This window comes from Ursus arctos, unplaced genomic scaffold (assembly GCF_023065955.2).
Source record: "Ursus arctos isolate Adak ecotype North America unplaced genomic scaffold, UrsArc2.0 scaffold_18, whole genome shotgun sequence".
Lineage (NCBI taxonomy): Eukaryota > Metazoa > Chordata > Mammalia > Carnivora > Ursidae > Ursus > Ursus arctos.
The window spans coordinates 30,390,603-30,408,499 of NW_026622852.1; the positions used below are offsets into that span (position 1 = coordinate 30,390,603).

The window sequence follows — 17,897 nt, forward strand, 5'->3', positions numbered from 1 at the left end:
GTTACATCTCGGGAGTCAGTCATGAGCGTAATTACAGCCAGTCTGGTGTGCACAGGAGCCAAGCCAGCAATGGGACTGTCCTCTGTTAGGCAGGCAGCAAAGGATTAAGGGAAAAGCTGCATGCGGGCAGGTGCCATGTACGCACTGTTCACCAAATTTTCTCCAGTGCCTGGTTCCCGGAACGGCACATGCCTAAGGACATAATTGTTAAGTGAATGAATGAATAAAGCTACCCATCCAAGAATCCCAAATCAGGAGATATTAACTTGTTAGTGCAATAGACTGAAAGAGAGAAATACGTAGCAAGAGACTGGAAAGTTAAAAGAAAGGGAAGGTTCGAGTAAGGACCATAGAGGAATCAGAATTAGTTCCACCTCATACTCGTTGAGCTCCTCTTGTATACCAGGCCCTGTGCATGGGCTTTCAAATCCTTTATTTAATTCCCACAACAATCTTAGGAGGTAGCCATCAGAATTCCTGTTTTATAGAGAAGGGAAAGGGAAGAGTGCCCCAGGCCCCACGGCTAAGTGGTGACATCTGGGTGTTCCAGGGCACCTTTCAGGAGAGAGGAACGAGATGATAAAGGACATAATATAAACTATCAGGCAGATTAAGAAAAAGCCCTGCGCAGCCCCACGGTTAAAAGTACCGAAGGAGACAGAAAACAACCACTCCTTTGATAGTGGGTCACTTTTTCCTTCTGTGATTGACTTCTGGCAGTTGCAAGGACTTGGTGTTCTAAGAGTCTGCCTAGTGGAATTGTAGTGTCTAGTCTCGGGTCTTATCGGTTTTTGACATTTAAGAATAAGAGGGAGAAGTCCTGGCCAAGGAGCCCTGAAGGGAACAGGCTCTAGTTCACTACAGAAAGAGGCGGAGCCTGGGGCTTCACTTCCACTCTCCGGGAGTGCGGCCTCCACCGCCCCTCCCCCCGCCCCCTGCTCCCCAGGGCTGACGCTCACCAAGAAAGGTGGCACAGACAAGTGGTGGTGGTTGTTGATGTCAGGAGCACAGTCTTGTCCATCAGAGTATCTGGGCAGGTTCCACCGCACCGCGCTAGGTTCTGAACGCTGCCCCCTGGCTGTTTAGGCGCCTTTGTGTTCTGATGTTGGACAGACTGAACACCTGTTTGATGTGTCTCTATCTCCCACCCCCCATGACTTTGTCTTATAGGTCGAACACAGCTGAAGATAAGTTTGTGTTCTGCAATGGACTTGTCCTGCATCGACTTCAGTGCCTTCGTGGATTTGGGGAGTGGCTCGACTCCATTAAAGACTTTTCCTTAAGCTTGCAGAGCCTGAACCTTGATATCCAAGCCTTAGCATGCCTGTCAGCACTGAGCATGGTCACAGGTAAGCACCACCCTGGTCACCAAAGTGACTGTGTCCCCCTTCCTCTCCTTTCTTGTGTTAAAGGTGGATTCCGGCTTTGGCTGTCACACATACACTGGAAAATTAGGAAAATGACCCCCACTTAGAGCCAGCCTTGGCTCGCAGTAAATAAAACGAGCACATTGCCACACCCCTTTGGAAATGAGTGTTGAATCTAGTGAATCAACAAGTGTTCACTGATCTCGGCACTCTGCTCACGTCAGTGGGTTTTCGGAGGTGATAGCACACGTCCCTAGAGGAGCTGGAACGTGCACATGAATGCATGTGAGACAGGGTGCTGTGCCATGGTGGGGCTGTGGGAGTGGGTACAAAGTGCCGAGACATCGAAGGTGGAGGTGTTCTTCTCAAAAGAGGTAACATGTTAGAAGCGTGGATAGTCCTTGATAAAAGCACAGTATATCTCCAGGCTAAAATAGAAGGACTGAGAATGCTAGGGATGCATAAAAATTTGCTAGACCCATTGAGTATATGGCTGTCATAAGTTTCAGGAAGGAAATGAGTAAAAAAAATAGAGGGCTGGGAAGTGAGACTGGCCTGACAGGGAAGGGTTTGGTGAGACACGAGGAGCCTTTCACACATTAGTGAGGAGGTCCGAGATCATTCCGGGAGCAGTGGGGATCCATGGAACGTGTTGACCAGGGGAGCATCAGAGCCAGTGTTGCATTTTAGAAAGAGCTACCCCGACAGCTGGTTTTGAGCACCAATAAGAGGGAAAAGGCCAGTCCAGGTATAGGAGCTGTGGTTTAAGAGGAGAGCCCACTCGGTGTGTTTGTTGTACTTGTTAAGTAGAAATTACTAGATGATGATGAGCCCGGGACACGTGAGGGCCAGGCAGTCCCCACCTGGAGATATTGGCCAGCTCAGTGCAGAGAATACAGAGAAGGAATTAGGAGAAGGTGGTGTGGGTCCCACCTCTGCCTCCAGCCCGCCGTGTGTCCTACAGTTACAGCTGCCCAGCCCACTGTCCTTAATGTGGAGATTTGCTCAGGGAGGAAGCATGGACTATGGAATCCAGCACCCCCAGGTTGTAATCTGGGGCCCTGTATTTAATAAGTGTGTGCTATTCAGTAATGCATTTCATTTCTCTGGACTGCAGTTTGCCCATCTGTAAAATGGGGATGGCAACACTTATTCTATGAAGCAGCAGTAAGGATTACAGGAAAGTTGGTTTGTGATGTAGCCAAACTGGATTCAGAATAGGCATTCGACCCACCTACTGTCCATCCTGGAGTGACAGTAACAGGGACCCCCTCAAAGTAGGCACATGCCTGCCCCTGCCCCTTATAAACCCTAGGGAGTCCAAAACCAAACTCGGTGGCATGAGGAAGCTGGTGGTGGCTTTAGGAGGTGTTATGTTGGCGAATCTCTCCTTGGATGCTTGAGAGGCTCAAAGGAGGACACTGGTGTTGAAGAAATGAAGCTGCACTTGCCCAGCGCTCGGACACAGGGGGCCCTGTCCTTCATGGGGTAGTCCCGGTTCCTGCCCTCGGTCCTGCCAGCCTGTGCAGAGCTGTCCTAGGTGCTGTGGTTAATACCCACAGGAAAAATAACTCTTCTCTCATTTCTGCACCTTGCAGTACTTTGCGGTTTGCTGGTTGGGAGGGGCTTTGAAATATAAGCAAGCATCAGGAAATGGCACAAAGGGTGATGTCTGGAAAACAGTGGTGTGAGCCTTGTCGCAGGTAGTCATTTCCCTGTGAGTGTGGGCTCCCAGGAAATCCTGTCTTCGGAATAATCTCCACTGATGGTCCAGGGTGATTGTGGGGCTGCGGTCAGTTGGGCTTCTGCCATCAGAACACTCATCCCAAAATCGTCTTCTCCTACACCACAGGGAAGAACTCATGAAAAGGAAACGAGCTGTTAGAAGCTTAACCAATCTCTTTTCCAGGAAAATTATGAAGAATCTGGGCAGTATTAGAAGTTGGCACGCACATGGCTTTTATTTTCTACTTCTTTTTTTCTGCTTCTTCCACCTGTCTCTAGGCCTCCTTCTGAAAAACTAGGTGGTGAGGTGGGGCAGGAAATGGTTTCTTTTAGATCGCTCTCATTCCCCACAGTTGTGGTTGTCAAATGTTTTTAAGTCCCCAGTTTATCTGCCCTGTCTTCTTTCACCGGTGCCCCATCCCTGACATGGGAGCAACAGCAACGCTTTGCTTCTGACAGGGTACCGGTGACGTGAGGTCTGGGAACAGTTAATTATGTTTCATCCATAGGAAGACCCCAAACAGAAAGTTAGTGTGGAATTACCGTGTTAGAAGTATCCACTCATTAAATAAATATTGAGGGCCTACTATGTGCCAGGCTTGGGTGTCAGTCTCTCAGGATGCCAAGATGAGCCATGCATTAGTTCTACCATCAGAAAGGGTATGTATAGCCTTCTAGGAAGTCATACGCGATTAGGATGCAGTGAACTCGATGTGTGGCGGTTAGTGTCCGGGTCCTTAAAAGCAAGAGATTCGGTGCAGGGGGAGTCCGGATTACTGCTCATGTGCTGTGCTGGTCATGAATGGCTTCCCAAGGAGGTAGCATGGTGCAGACTGGCTCAGGCATGTCGTGGGGGCCAGGAGTGGCTAGGGCAGAGCCTTCCCCAGCTTTCCTGTGCATGAACTCACTAAGCATCTTGTTAAATTGCACATTCTGATGAGGCAGGTCCAGGGCAGGGCCTGAGACTCTGCATTTCTAGCAAGCGCCCAGGTGATGTTGGTGCTGCTGGTGCAGGGACCACACTTGAGTAGCAAGGAACAATGAAAGCTATTGGTAATTAGGATTCCATGAAATTAATAATAGCTACCATTTTTAAATACCCAGTGCCAGGTACTGTGCCGAGGGCTTTACACATGCTCTTTTGTTGAATGTTGTTTAGTAAGTAGATCTGGAAAGATCTGGGATGGATTACAGCAGAGATGGGAAGCAGAGGGACCAGCCAAGAGCTATGGAAACAATGTAGGTAGTAGTTACTGCAGACCTAGCTCAGAGGCAGTGAGATTGAGAGGAGGAGCTAGATGCAAAAAACATCACGGAGATAATAATCAGTTGATTAACTATGATGGCCAGGGAGAGGAATCATTAGACATGGTGGTGAGAGCGATGGGGAGGACGGTGAAATCCTTCCTAGGCAAACTCAAGAGAAGTGGCTGATTTGAAGAGGATGTTAATGAGTTGAGTTTTAGGCATAGAGGATACTTGCTAATATTTTTTAAGTACTTAACTGTATGCTGGCATTGTCCCACACACTTCACATGTATTCATTCATTTAATTCTCACCACAACCCACAAGGCAGGTACCCTCATCAGCCCTATTTTACAAACATGGAAACAGACCCAAGGTCACTGGGCATATAAGTGGCAGAGCTAGGTTTTACATCCAGCAAATCTGGCTCCAAAGCTTCTTTGTGCTAGGTTTTAGAGCTTGTGGAGTTCTTTACCATTGTGTGCTGCTCATTAACTTCCAACTTTATATTTATTCTCAGCAGCCCACGTGTTTAGTATCATTTAATCATATTTTACAGGCCATTGTTCCCCCATGTACATATTCATTGAACAGATAGTTACTTGTGTCTCCTATGTAGTAAGCTTGGTGTTGCAGGTAGTTTCCTAATGGTAGGAAAACACAGTCCATGCCCCCATGGAGCTTACATTTAATGGAGGAGGCAGATAAATAGACAAATAGCTGATTTCGCCCTGTTATATCCTTCAAGGGGAAAAAATAGAATGCTGTAGGAGAATATGACCTAAACGGGGAGCAACAAGGCGAGTTCCCTTGAAGAAGTATTTGATCTGCAGTCTACACGATGAGTAGATCTTAACTGGGTGAAAAGGGAAAGCCATGAGCACAGACCTTACTAGCTCTATTATATTACTCCATCTCTCCCTCCCTCTCCCTCTCTCTCCCTCTTTTCTCTCTCATATTCCTTCCTTTTCCCCCTCCCTCCCTCCCTCCTCTGTCTCCTCCCCCACCTGCCTCCCTTCCTGTCTCAGCATGGATAGCTGAAATTGCATAGGAATCCAACAGTTTCTTTAGATACTAACACCACACAGGTCAGGAATATGATCTATTGTCTGTCTGTTTTGTTCACTGCTCTACCCCAATGGCTATAACAGTGCTGGGCACAAAATAGGCACTCCATACGTCCGTATTTGTTGGAAGAAGTAATTAATCAATTAGTCAGTTAGGTACACAGAAAGTAGGAAGGAGTTACAGGGAGGCTGAATTCATCTCAGGATGAAGAACATTCTAATATAATGTTCAAGGCATCCTGGTAATAGAAACATGTCTGGACTTGGAGCAAAAAAATTAGCCACTTGCTAAATTTGACTGTGAGCAAGTCACTTAACTCTGCGAGCCTGAGCCTTCTTATCTATTAAATAAAGATCATCTTTGCCCTGCCTGTTTCACAAGGATGTTGAGAGGGCGTGATAAAATAATCTAAGTAAAAGAGTATAATAGAAGGGGCTACTAGGTATATTGTTATTACCCAGCTCGTGCCGGGCACTGTCTTTGTGACATCTCCGTAGGGACTCCTGTCTTGGGTGGGAGTGTGAACTAAATGACTCAGACCCTTTCCAGCTCCTATGTACTACGATCGCGACACATAAATCCGGTGCTTAACCGTTTCTATAAGACGCGTCTTAAAGTTTTGGATACAAAAATCTGAGTTAACATAAGGAAATACTGGGTAAAAATGATGTAGATCAGAGAGCAAGAAATGCCAGAAGAGCTTATTTTGTTTAACGGTGACAAAGATCTTACACTAAACACCGTGTGTGATTCTCTAGGAAGGGGGAAATCCACGTGTCCGACTTCCCCCAGATTGAGGAAGTCTCTGTCTGTCAGCACTGCAGCCGTGTTTACCCGGCACCAAAAAGAAAAGAGGTCCCTTAAACTATAAAACATCAGTGATTGGGGTTTTAAGGAATTTCTGATTACTAGGAAGGTGCCCGACACTTAGTGTCTCCCTGGTGATTTGGGAATCTTGCTAGCTGCTGGCCGCCCGTTTGCATGGAGACTGAATCTTATCTCAGCCCTTTTGAAAAAGTAAAGAAACCACAAATCCGGTGGCTGTTCGACACAACAAAGAAGGTGCCTTTGGCTTCTAACAGGAGCGTCTCTGAATTCCTCAAGGAATTCCAGGCCTAGGGTTGATCCAGCTGGCAGGGAGGTATCGATCTCCACTTGAGTTCACTGAATAAATAATGGTTGCCATAGTTATGGCGCAATCACAACTGGTTGGAGAGCAGGGAAAACTCTGAGGCACCTTCTGTGAGTTTGGCCATGAGAAAGTCTAGTTACAAGGTTCCATAATCGACCCCCTCCCCAAATCCAGCCAACACCTTGCTCCATTTCTTTATCCCGAAGACGAATATGGGATCGTGAATATAATGCCAGACACGGGCCACTGAAAGGAAGGCAAAGTTTAAATCAGTGGATTGGTGTTTTATTCTGGCTAAAGCCTCTCCCCCTGGGTTGTGAACCTAATTTGATGTAGTGTGGTATTAATGGAATTTACTATCAGCAAGACGACTGTTTGATCATGTTAGGGCTGCTAGAGAAACCAAATCCCAGATTGTTGTATGTTAACAGTTTAATATACAAATACTGCTAACTTGGAAATTTTAAAAGGAAGGAAAAGAGTGAGCTGACAATCTCATAAATATTCTCACTTTTCTGTTTCCTTGCACCCTTCTCCATATGCAGAAGTAAATTTTGCATAGATGTCATCACCGCCTAGATACCATTTTATATTCTGTTTTCTTTAATGTGATATTACATATTTTTCCATGTTGCTTTATAGTCTTCCTATTTGTCCTTTCTGATGTCTACAGAATCTTCCATTATGTGCATACACCATTTAGCAGTTTTCCTATTCTTCCACCCCTTCTCTTTTCCCAGTTTTTTAATAGATACCGCTGCCCCCATGTCTTCGTGCATACAGTTTGTCTTCTACTGAATTTTTCCTTCAGATAAATTCCCAAGAGTGGGGTTACTTGGTCAGAGGCTATGAGCATTTTACAGCTCTTGAAGTTACTGCCAAACTTGCAGTCTGCTTTTTTCTTGGGGCAGGAGGAGGGGCGGGGAATAAAACTTTAGGAAGAACACCGTTGCAGGCAGAATTTCTCTTAAAGTTCCCTCCTGGGTGCGTCTTTTGAGGCTGAACAAAGGGATTGTGTATGCAGTAAGGGTAAACATAGAGGACAGGTTTGCACCTGGGCTGATTAGCTAATAGTTTCCTGGAAAAAGCAAAATCATGCGCTGCAAAGCTTGGGAAGTGGGGGACTTCAGCGTTTTGTTTGACCCTGCGGTTGCCAACCGTCTGCCACGCGGCAGGCACTGTTGCAGGGGCTGACAGCACCGTGCATGTAGCACTCCGCCGCTGGCAGAAGGCTTTCCTGTAGCAGCATCGTAGTTAAGCCTCACAATAACCCACGGAAGTAGGTTTTATTGTAATTGTGCTTTTTCTTTCAATTTATTGTGTAATATTTAGGGCACACAGAAAAGGGAGTGCCTGGCTGGCTCAGTCTGTAGAGTATGCAACTCTTGATTCAGGGTTGTGAGTTTGAGCCCTACATTGGGTGTACAGATTACCTAAAAAATAAAGTCTTGGGGGGCCTGGGTGGCTTAGTCAGTTAAGTGTTCGACTCTTGATTTCAGCTCAGGTTGTGATCTCAGGGTTGTGAGATCGAGCCCCTGAGTCAGACTTAGCACTGGGCATGGAGCCTGCTTAAGATTCTTTCTCCCCCTCTGCCCCTTCCCTACCAGCCTCCCCACCCCCATTCTCACACGCCTGTGCACATATGCACCTGCACACGCTCTTTAAAATAAAATAAAATAAAATAAAATAAAATAAAATAAAATAAAATAAAATAAAATAAAATAAAATAAAATAAAATCTTGAAATAAGAGACACACAGAAAGGAACAAAGAACACAATAAAGACTTGTATATCTACCACCCTGTAATCCCCATTTTCCTAGAAGGACATTGAGCCTCAAAGAGATGAGGTCACATGGCTAGAAAGTAACAGAACCAGAAATGGAACCCAGCTCTGTCTGGCTGCACATCCAGTGCCCTTTGCTCTATATTATGGTGCACGGAGATGAGACGCCTGCAAGTTACAATCCAACCAAGATGCTGCTAGCAATTTTCACAGTTGTAGTTTAATGTAATTATAACACATCAGAGCTGGAAGGGACCTTAGGGGTCATTAAGTCCAACCTCCTCCTTTTAAGATAAGCCTTAAAGAGGGAGGAACTCACCCAAGTCATACACAACTAGCCAACCTAGGGAAGAATGCAGATCTCCTGGTCCCTGGGCCTCCTTTGATTTAGGGCAAGAGAAGAAAGAAATGCCTGGATATTGCTTCATTTTGCTAATTGGCTGTTTTTGTTTTTGTTTTAAGGAAATAACTCCCCTAACAAAAATATCCCCAACTGAGGATTAAGAGTATACTTATCTTGATGACCACTCAGTAATGTATAGAATTGTTGAATCACTGAACACTTTTGTACACCTGAAACTATTACAGCACTGTAGGTTAATTATTCCGGAATCTAAAAAAATTTTTTAAAAATATATCCCCAACTGAAAAAATAAACGTAGGAAAAACTAGACGCTATTGTTTGATTTCCTTTTGGAAGGATGTCTTCCATCTCACAAGAATTATTGTTCTACATGTAAATATACTTAGAGATTAGAAAAACCGTGACTGAGATAACCAGGGACAAGCTCTTCTCTCAGGAAAGAGACTTTGGTGTCTAAATGCTGAGAGAGAACTAAGCGATTTGTACTGGACGTGAGGCTCTTTTCTGATTAGAGATGCAACATTGCTCTGGGGCAGGAGGACAAAATCTTTGGGACTTGGGGAAAATCCCTTAACCTTAAAATAAAATAGGAGATCATAATATTTAACACGGGGATCCCTTTCTGTACTGTTCCATAAAATACGAGATACAGGTGTTCATGTCTTGCTACCTTGTAAAATGCCTGCAGTGCCTCTTTCTGGGCCTCTTCCCTTCTCTTCGACTTTTCCATCGCCACAGCAGGGAGACATGTGTATTTTGTACCGAGCGCCAGGTGTAGGTCAATAGGTGTTTCAAGGGGGGCCAAAAACCAGGAAAAGAAAGCTGGATTCTTCTCATTGCTGGTTAGCATGAAAACACAAGAAATGTGCTTTGTGCTGGGTCTCGTGGGGCAGCCCCTGCATTAGCAAATGGAACTTACAGACCCCCCTTTGCCCACCTGTTAAGATGGGAACGTGAATTCATTTGCCTGGATGTGTTTCTTTGTCACACTGAAAAAGTATTGCTTCCTGACCAGGCTTTTGTAGGATAATGTCTGCAAAATAATTACCACTCTGTCCTTCATTCAGTGTGGCTGTGTGCCAGGAACGGTGTGCTTCCCCTAAGTTGGTCCTCCCAGAAACCCTAAATTAGGGACGATCATCACCTTCATTTTACAAGGAAACTGGGGCTCAGAAATTAAGGGGCTAACTCAGGGACACACAGAGAGGAAGTGGCGGGACTGGGACTCAAACCCTGGTCCCATTTGATACCAAAGGCCACGAGTGACCTCTAAGACGGGGGCACTTGGATTGTAAAATGCCATCCCAACTGGTGCAAGAAGGCACAGGCCTCAATTCGGGATTCCAAGTCTCTTAAGATGGGGGTGCCTGGGGCACCTGGCTGGCTCAGGTCCTGGGATTGAGGCCCACATACAGCTCCCTGCTCAGTGGGGAGTCTGCTTCTCTCTCTGCCCCCCCCACCCCCACTCATGCTCTCTCCCTCCCTTTCTCTCTCTCTCTCTCTCTCTCTCTCAAGTAAATAAATAAATAAATAAGATGGGGGTGCCTGGTTGGCTCAGTCGGTAGAGCATCGACTCTTGATCTCAGGGTCATGAGTTCAAGCGCCATGTTGGGCATGGAGCCTACCTTACAAAAAAAGAAAAAACAGAAAAAAACAAAGTCTCTTAAGATGTAACTGACTCCTAAGTTGCCCTCTTCTATCCCTCTGCAGAACGACATGGGTTAAAAGAACCAAAGAGAGTGGAGGAGCTATGCAACAAGATCACAAGCAGCTTGAAAGACCACCAGAGCAAGGGACAGGCTCTGGAGCCCAGCGAGCCCAAGGTCCTGGGCGCCCTGGTAGAACTGCGCAAGATCTGCACCCTGGGCCTCCAGCGCATCTTCTACCTGAAGCTGGAAGACTTGGTGTCGCCACCTTCCATCATTGACAAGCTCTTCCTGGACACCCTGCCTTTCTGAACGGGAGCAGCCGGAGCGGGGAGCCGCCTCGGTGGCTAGCACCTGCTTGCTAAGCAGCAGAGGAATGGGTCTGGACACCTACCATTTTCTGTCCTTCCTTAAGAGAAAAAGCAGCTCCTGTAGAAAAGACTTTTTTTTTTTTTTTTCTGGCACTTTTCCTTACAACCTAAAGCCAGAAAACTCGCAGAGTATTGTGTTGGGGTTGTGTTTTATATTTAGGCTTTGGGGTTGGTGTGGGAGGGGAGGGTATAGTTCGTGAGGGTTTTCTAAGAAATTGCTAACAAAGCACTTTTGGATGATGCTATCCCAGCAGGAAAAAAAAAAGGATAATATAACTGTTTTAAAACTCTTTCTGGGGAATACAATTATAGTTGCTTTGTATTTAAAAACAAGAACAGCCAAGGGTTGTTCGCCAGGGTAGGACGTGTCTTGAGGTTGATCTCTAGAATATACTTCCTGTATCAAGGGTGTATCTGTGGTGCAAACAAGGCAGAAATTCTCTCTTCTTAATTTCTCTCTTCCTTTATTTTATTTTAACGAATGGTGAAAGATGAGGATTACCTATAAATCAGACATAGCAAAATGATAATGGCTCTTCGCTTCCATATACAAGTGCAATTTTTAAAGTGCTGTCTTACTAAGTCTTGTTTATTAACTCTCCTTTATTTTATATTGAAAAAAAAAAGGAGGCAGTCATGTTGGCAAATGACACATGTTAATTTTCCTAGCAGAGGCTTTGTCCACCTGCCATGTAGAACCCTTCTGAGGGACAGTCCACCCAAGATTTAGGTCCTTCTTAATGGATCCAGATCTCTGCCCTGACTGTCCAGCTGTCCTGAAGGGGGCTCAGATTATAAAAGGGATTGCCTACAGCTGTTTCGGTTGTGTTCTATTAACCCAGACAGAGTTCCCTAAATTTGCTTCAGATAATAGCAACTGACTGACTCATTCAGAAGCCCCGGGAGCATTCAGTGAGTCTCAAGTGTTTGATCCCTAAATAAGAACACACAAATAAGTAGGAACTGATCGTACAGGGTAAACACCAGAGGTGATAAGATTTTTAAAATAGATATAATTTAACTTTTGTTATTGGTTACAAAGACAATTTTGGAGAGCAAGTGAGTCTTATTTAAAAAAATAATAGTATGAATGTGACTACTAGACAGGATTAGTGGGCTGCGTTTCAACATTCCGTGTTCGTACTCCCTTTTGTATGTTTATACTGTCGATGCCATATTACTATGAGATAATTTGTTGCATAGTGTCCTTATTTGTATAAACATTTGTATGCACGTTCTCTTGTAATAGCTTTGCCTGTATTTATTGCAAGACCACCAGCTCCTGGAAGCTGAGTTACAGAGTACTTAAATGGGGTGTTCACAGTGACTTGGATACACCAATTAGAAATTAAATAAACAAATATATATATAAATATAGCAGGTTACATATATATATATTTATAATGTGTCTTTTTATTAACCATTTGTACAATAAATGTTACTTCCCATGCAGTTATTTTATGATTCATTTGCAGTGACTTTTAAGGCAGTACTGTTTAGCACTTTGATATTAAAATTTTGCTTATGTTTTGCTAAATTCGAATAATGTTTGAAGATTTTTAGGTCTAAAAGTCTTTATATTATATACTCTGTATCAAGTCAAAATATCTTTGGCCATTTTGCTAAGAAACAAACTTTGAATGTCAAACTGATGTCACAGTAGTTTTTGTTAGCTTTAAATCATTTTTGCTTTAGTCTTTTTAAAGAAAAAAATAACAAAACTATGCTGTTTATATTGTCATTAAATTATACAATCAAACACATGCCAAATGAATTGCCTAATTGCTGCAAAGGGTAACCCAGATTGCAAAGCATATATGGTTTTTTTTTTTCCCCAAGAGTCATTCTGATATTTGATCATGTATTATGTTTGTGTGAGCTTTCATGAAAGATTATTATTTTTATATCCAGGTGATAGGGTCTGCAATGTTAGGCTCTTGGAACATTAGACTTGTCAGCTTGTCCCCCGCCCCTTCGAAACTCATAGAGGAGACAACTGGGGCCCAGCAAAAATAAAAATTGCCCAAGGTCCAATAGGCTAGTACCAGAGTCAAGACTAGGACCTAATTCTCCTTTCCACGGTGTTTTTACTCAACTTCTTGCATCTATAGGAGAACAGGCTTTTAAAAATAACCACTAATATTTACATTTTACCTGATAACCGTGAGTAAAGTAGTACTTTTGCATTAATTTTTTTGAGCTTATATGCAAACATAATAAACATTATTAAATATCAGGAAAGCTAACATTTCGTACAAGGTAGCTTCAGACCAAATTCAAATTGAATTTGAATAAATTAGAAATACTGTGCATACATAACCCTGTTGTGCACCATTAGTATTGGAAAGTTAATCCTTGTTTTTTGTCATGTCCATAATAGAAAAACAAAACAAACAGAAAAACCAGAGCCCTGGAGACATGCTGTTACTTTTTATTTTTAAACCCATCAGATTTAAGGAAAAGACTTTTTAGTCGTGATTGGTTGGAAGGAATGAAGGTTTTTAGTTATAGGTCCAGACACTAGTGTTGAAAATAAAGGTTATAGCCAGTGTTCTTCTGTCTTCCATAGTTGTTAAGAACTATGAGAGCCTCCCACGTAATCCATCAATTCAACTCTCTTCTTTTGTCTTAATGTTGACACACAAGTTTATACAGAGTGGATGACCAAACTAGCTCAGAAGAGGACAGCAAGAATTAAAGCAGGTGATTCTTCCCCTGTGGGAGAGCTCTCTCAGTGTGAACATGCCTTCTGTGGGCGGAAATCAGGAATCCACCAGCTGTTAATGGAGAGTGCCTTGCTTTCATTTCAGACAGCAGAGTTTTCCAAAGTTTCTCTGCTCTTCTAACAGCATTGCTCTTTAGTGTGTGTTAACCTGTGGTTTGAAAGAAATGCTCTTGTACATTAACAATGTAAATTGAAATGATTAAATTAAATTACATTTTATCAATGGCTACCGATGTGTTGAATAAGCATGCTTCATTTAACAGTATTCTCTTCATCATGTATATAATAGTATTTGCTTAAACACATCCCCAAATGGATTTTTTAAAGGCTTACTAATGCTGAAAAATTAATAGGCATCCTGAATTGGAAATATATTAAACCTCACTGATTGGGAAGAAGGACATTCTAAATTCAATAACCATGTATTGACTACTTCCTGTGGACAAAGCCCTGCTGCGTGCTTTGAGGAGACACAAACATGCACAATGTTTGAAGCTATTTTCTTTCAACTATATATAGGCAGATAGATCATATATATTTGATATACATAACTATATCAAATATATACATATATATATATATCAAGTAGAGCTAGTAATTTATTGCCTAAAAATATTCTTTAAGGGTATGAAGGATTTATTTCTATACCAAGATGATGGGATATCAATTGTTTATGAACCAGAATTTACAAGAATCAGGATTAGAGTTCTCCAAGATGGATCAGCACTCTTTGTCTTTTTGCTGACACCACTACTCTATATTGCCTAGAAACCCCTCTCAGTGGGCAATGCAAATGCAACTTTCATTCAACTCTACCCCAGACATCATATATTCTGGATTAGGGCAAACGTATTTTGTGTGTGCATTGACGGCTGTAAAAAAGAAATGTAGAGCTGCACAGTTTAGTTCATCAGTTCATACACAAAGAATTTTCTGTGGCATCTAAGCGCTGTGTTTAGTCTAGGGGCCAACCCTTCTTGCTTCTTAGCAGTGCCTTCATTCCCTCAACTGTACAGTGTGATGAGTAAGAAAAGAATGAGAGATATGGTGGAGCTCCATCTTGCAAATGAATTTAAATATAGGTGCTTAGCCAAAGGAGACGCCAGAGGCAAAAGGCTGGTTTGAACGAGGAGGGACGTGGGAAGTTCAGGACTAAATATGGGGCAGATGCCTGTAGTTGAAATTTCCATAAGTTAAATGCACAAAAACAACACAAGAAGCTAATTGTTGACTTTTTTTTAAAAAACTGGGGTAAAATACACATAAAACTTACATTCTTAACCATTTTTAAGTGCACAGTTCAGTGATGTTAAGTACATGCGCACTGTTGTTTAACCAATAGCCAGAACTCTTTTCCTCTTACACAACTGAAACTCTATAGCCGTTAAAAAATAACTCCCCATTCACTCCTCCTGCAGCTCTGGTAACCACCATTCTCTCTGTCCCTATGAGTTTGACAACTGTAGGAACCTCATCGGAGTGAAATCATACGGTATTTGTCCTTTTGTGTCTGGCTTATTTCACTTAGCCTGATGGCCTCAATATTCATATTATGATACCATAATATGTCCTTTTTAAGGCTGAATAATATACCATTGTTTGTATATACTACATTTTGCTTATCCATTCATGTGTCAGTGGACACTTGGGTGGTTTCCTCCTTTTGGCTATTGTGAGTAATGCTGCTATGAACATGGGTGTGCAGATATCTTTGCAGGACCCTGCTTTCAATTCTCTTGGCTAACTGTTGACGTTTGAGCTTAAGGATGATATCAATGCTTGTCAAGGATAATCTTGATTATAAGTGATTTTTTGCCTCAGGCCCTGATATCAGACCTTCCCCATTTTTCTCTCTCAGAAGGTACCTGAGTTTATTCCATGAGCAAGCTGTTTGTAAACCTTTGTTCTAAGACTCGGCTAAAAATGGAAAGAGCTAAAATCTAAGAGCATTAAATGGTCCATCATCTTGTCCAAACACTTTTTGAAAAATTCCATACTTTGCCCAAGGGGTTGAGAATCCCATCAAATTTCAGAGAGGGTTTTGCACCTTGTATTATCTGACACCCTTCACCATGAACAAAATTCTTCAAAAAATACTTCAGAAAATTCTTCCTCAGGGCTATCTCTGAGTTGCACTGTGACCCAGACTACATTTTTTGTGTGTTCTGTTTTGCTAGCGTTGCACGGACAGTTTCATTCCTGTTTTATTTTTCCTTTGTCTCGCCCATCTCATGGTCCCATCAGTGAGCCCAAGGAACATTGGCCCCTTCTCCGATTACCTGCTGTGATGCTGGCCATCTCTCATGCGGGGCTTCTAAGGGCATTTGATTCAGGGGAAGAGAAGAGCGATCTAGTATTTATTAGGCATCTATCGTGTGTGTCAGACCCTCTGGTAAATACTTGCATACATGATCTCATTTAATACTTACTACTTCTGAGATGGTGTTGTCATCCCAGTCTGAAAATGGGGAAAGAGGCCGGGAAGTACCTTGCCCAAGATCCTATTAGATTTGAACACATGTCAATATGTCTCTAGGACCCCTGGATGCCTTCCTGCAGCTTAGTCCTTAGACTCCTGCTCCCCTGGAGCACAGGGATCATTTGCCCTCAGTTCCCTGCTCATTAGCAAGAGCTGAGGAATTTTGCCCAGGCACCGGGGCTACCATCCTACACACAGACTCAACCTCATTTCCCTTCCCGTCAAGCTTATCACCTGTCCTCCTCATCCCTCAGACTCTCTGACTCAAGGCCCCCACCATTTTGTCTCTAGGTCTCTAACTCTGTCCCTCACCAGGCTTATACCCAAAGAGTCTTCTTTTTTTTTTTAGGATTTTATTTTATTTGACAGAGAGAGAAAGAGAACACTTGCAAGAGAGTACAAGCAGGGAGAGCTGCAGACGCAGAAGGAAAAGCAGACTCCTTGCTGAGCAGGGAGCCAGACGTGGGGCTCCATCCCAGGACCCTGGGATCGTGACCTCAGCCGAAGGCAGTCACTTAACCAACTGAGCCACCCATGTGCCCTGATGTTTCTAAGTATATAGAAAAAAACACACATGTGAGTATACTAGCTAACAAAGCTGCCTGCATATGTTTCATTGTCCATTTACACATACTTAGGATTTTTTTAATTTTAAAAAATAAAGAGTACATACTTTACATTTGTATTTTTGCTTTCCACGTTGCCAAGATTCCATGTGAAATTAAAATAACATAAAATTGGAAAAATAAAACTGATTAAAAAGAACAAAGTAAAATATATGCACAAAAAGCAGAAGTGATTTAAAACCAAAAAATAATTATAAAAATGATTTTAAGGTCACTGTTTTTATTTTATTGCCTCTTTTTTAAAATCATTTTGTTTATTTCTTTTTTTCAACATGATAAGTTGCATTTCTAGCAAGTTCCCAGGTGATGCTGATACTGTGGTCCTGGGACCACGCTTTAAAAACCACTAGTCTAGGGGTGCCTGGGTGGCACAGCAGTTAAGCGTCTGCCTTCGGCTCAGGGCGTGATCCCGGCGTTATGGGATCGAGCCCCACATCAGGCTCCTCCGCTGTGAGCCTGCTTCTTCCTCTCCCACTCCCCCTGCTTGTGTTCCCTCTCTCGCTGGCTGTCTCTATCTCTGTCATATAAATAAATAAAATCTAAAAAAAACCAAAACCACTAGTCTAGAGAGATTCTTGCCTATGTTTATCAGGAGATGTGTACAAAAATGTTCATCCCCTATTTTCCCACCCCTGGACCCACCTCCCCTCTGGTAACCATCAGTTTGTTCTCTATCATTGAGTTTGTTTCTTGGTTTGTCTCTCTCTTTCTTTCCCCCTTATGTTCATTTGTTTCGTTTCTTAAACTCCACATATGAGTGAGATCATATGGTATTTGTCTCTCTCTGACTTAGTTTGCTTAGTATTATAAATTATAAAATGATTTAAACGTATAAAACAATAATAAAACAAACATCTATGAACATACCATCCAATGCAAGAACTGTTGGCGTCTCTGTGCTTCCCCAGTTGTATTCCCCTCTTCTCCCCATTAGCCTGAATTTCAGTTATCATTGCATATGTATACATTCTTAAACAGCTTATTGTTTAGAGTTACATTTTTAAAAGTTTATATTAGCAGTATCATAAAGTATATACTCTTCTGCAACTTGTTTCTTTGCTCAAAATTACATTGGGATTTATCTATGACGTCATATAGCTCTAATTTATTAATTTATTAATTTTCATTTTTAGCACTCCTTTTAGTACATTGTAATTTCTTTATTCATTTTCCTGTCAGTAGATATCTAAATTGTTTCTATATTCTTGCTATTGCAAGCTATTTTTGTACACATCTTCAGATAAACACAGGCAAGAATCACTCTAGATTAGTGGTTTTCAAAGTGTGGTCCCAGGACGAATAGCATCATCATCTCCTGGAACTGGCTAGAAATGCAGATTTTCAGGGGCGCCTGGGTGGCTAA

The 17,897-nt window shown here is 42.7% G+C and overlaps 1 protein-coding gene across 2 annotated transcripts in view; it reads left to right on the top strand.

Annotated features, from left to right (window-relative positions):
• The window catches only part of NR4A3 (nuclear receptor subfamily 4 group A member 3), a 36,367-nt gene extending 22,711 nt beyond the window's left edge, over window positions 1–13,656 (top strand). For both annotated transcript variants that reach the window (XM_057313618.1, XM_048223372.2), the window contains 2 exons: window positions 1,171–1,349; window positions 10,398–13,656. In XM_057313618.1, the coding sequence (XP_057169601.1) occupies window positions 1,171–1,349; window positions 10,398–10,645 (427 nt within the window). In that variant the 3' untranslated portion in view covers window positions 10,646–13,656. The remainder of the gene's footprint in view (window positions 1–1,170; window positions 1,350–10,397) is intronic.
• The last annotated feature ends 4,241 nt before the right edge of the window (window positions 13,657–17,897 follow it).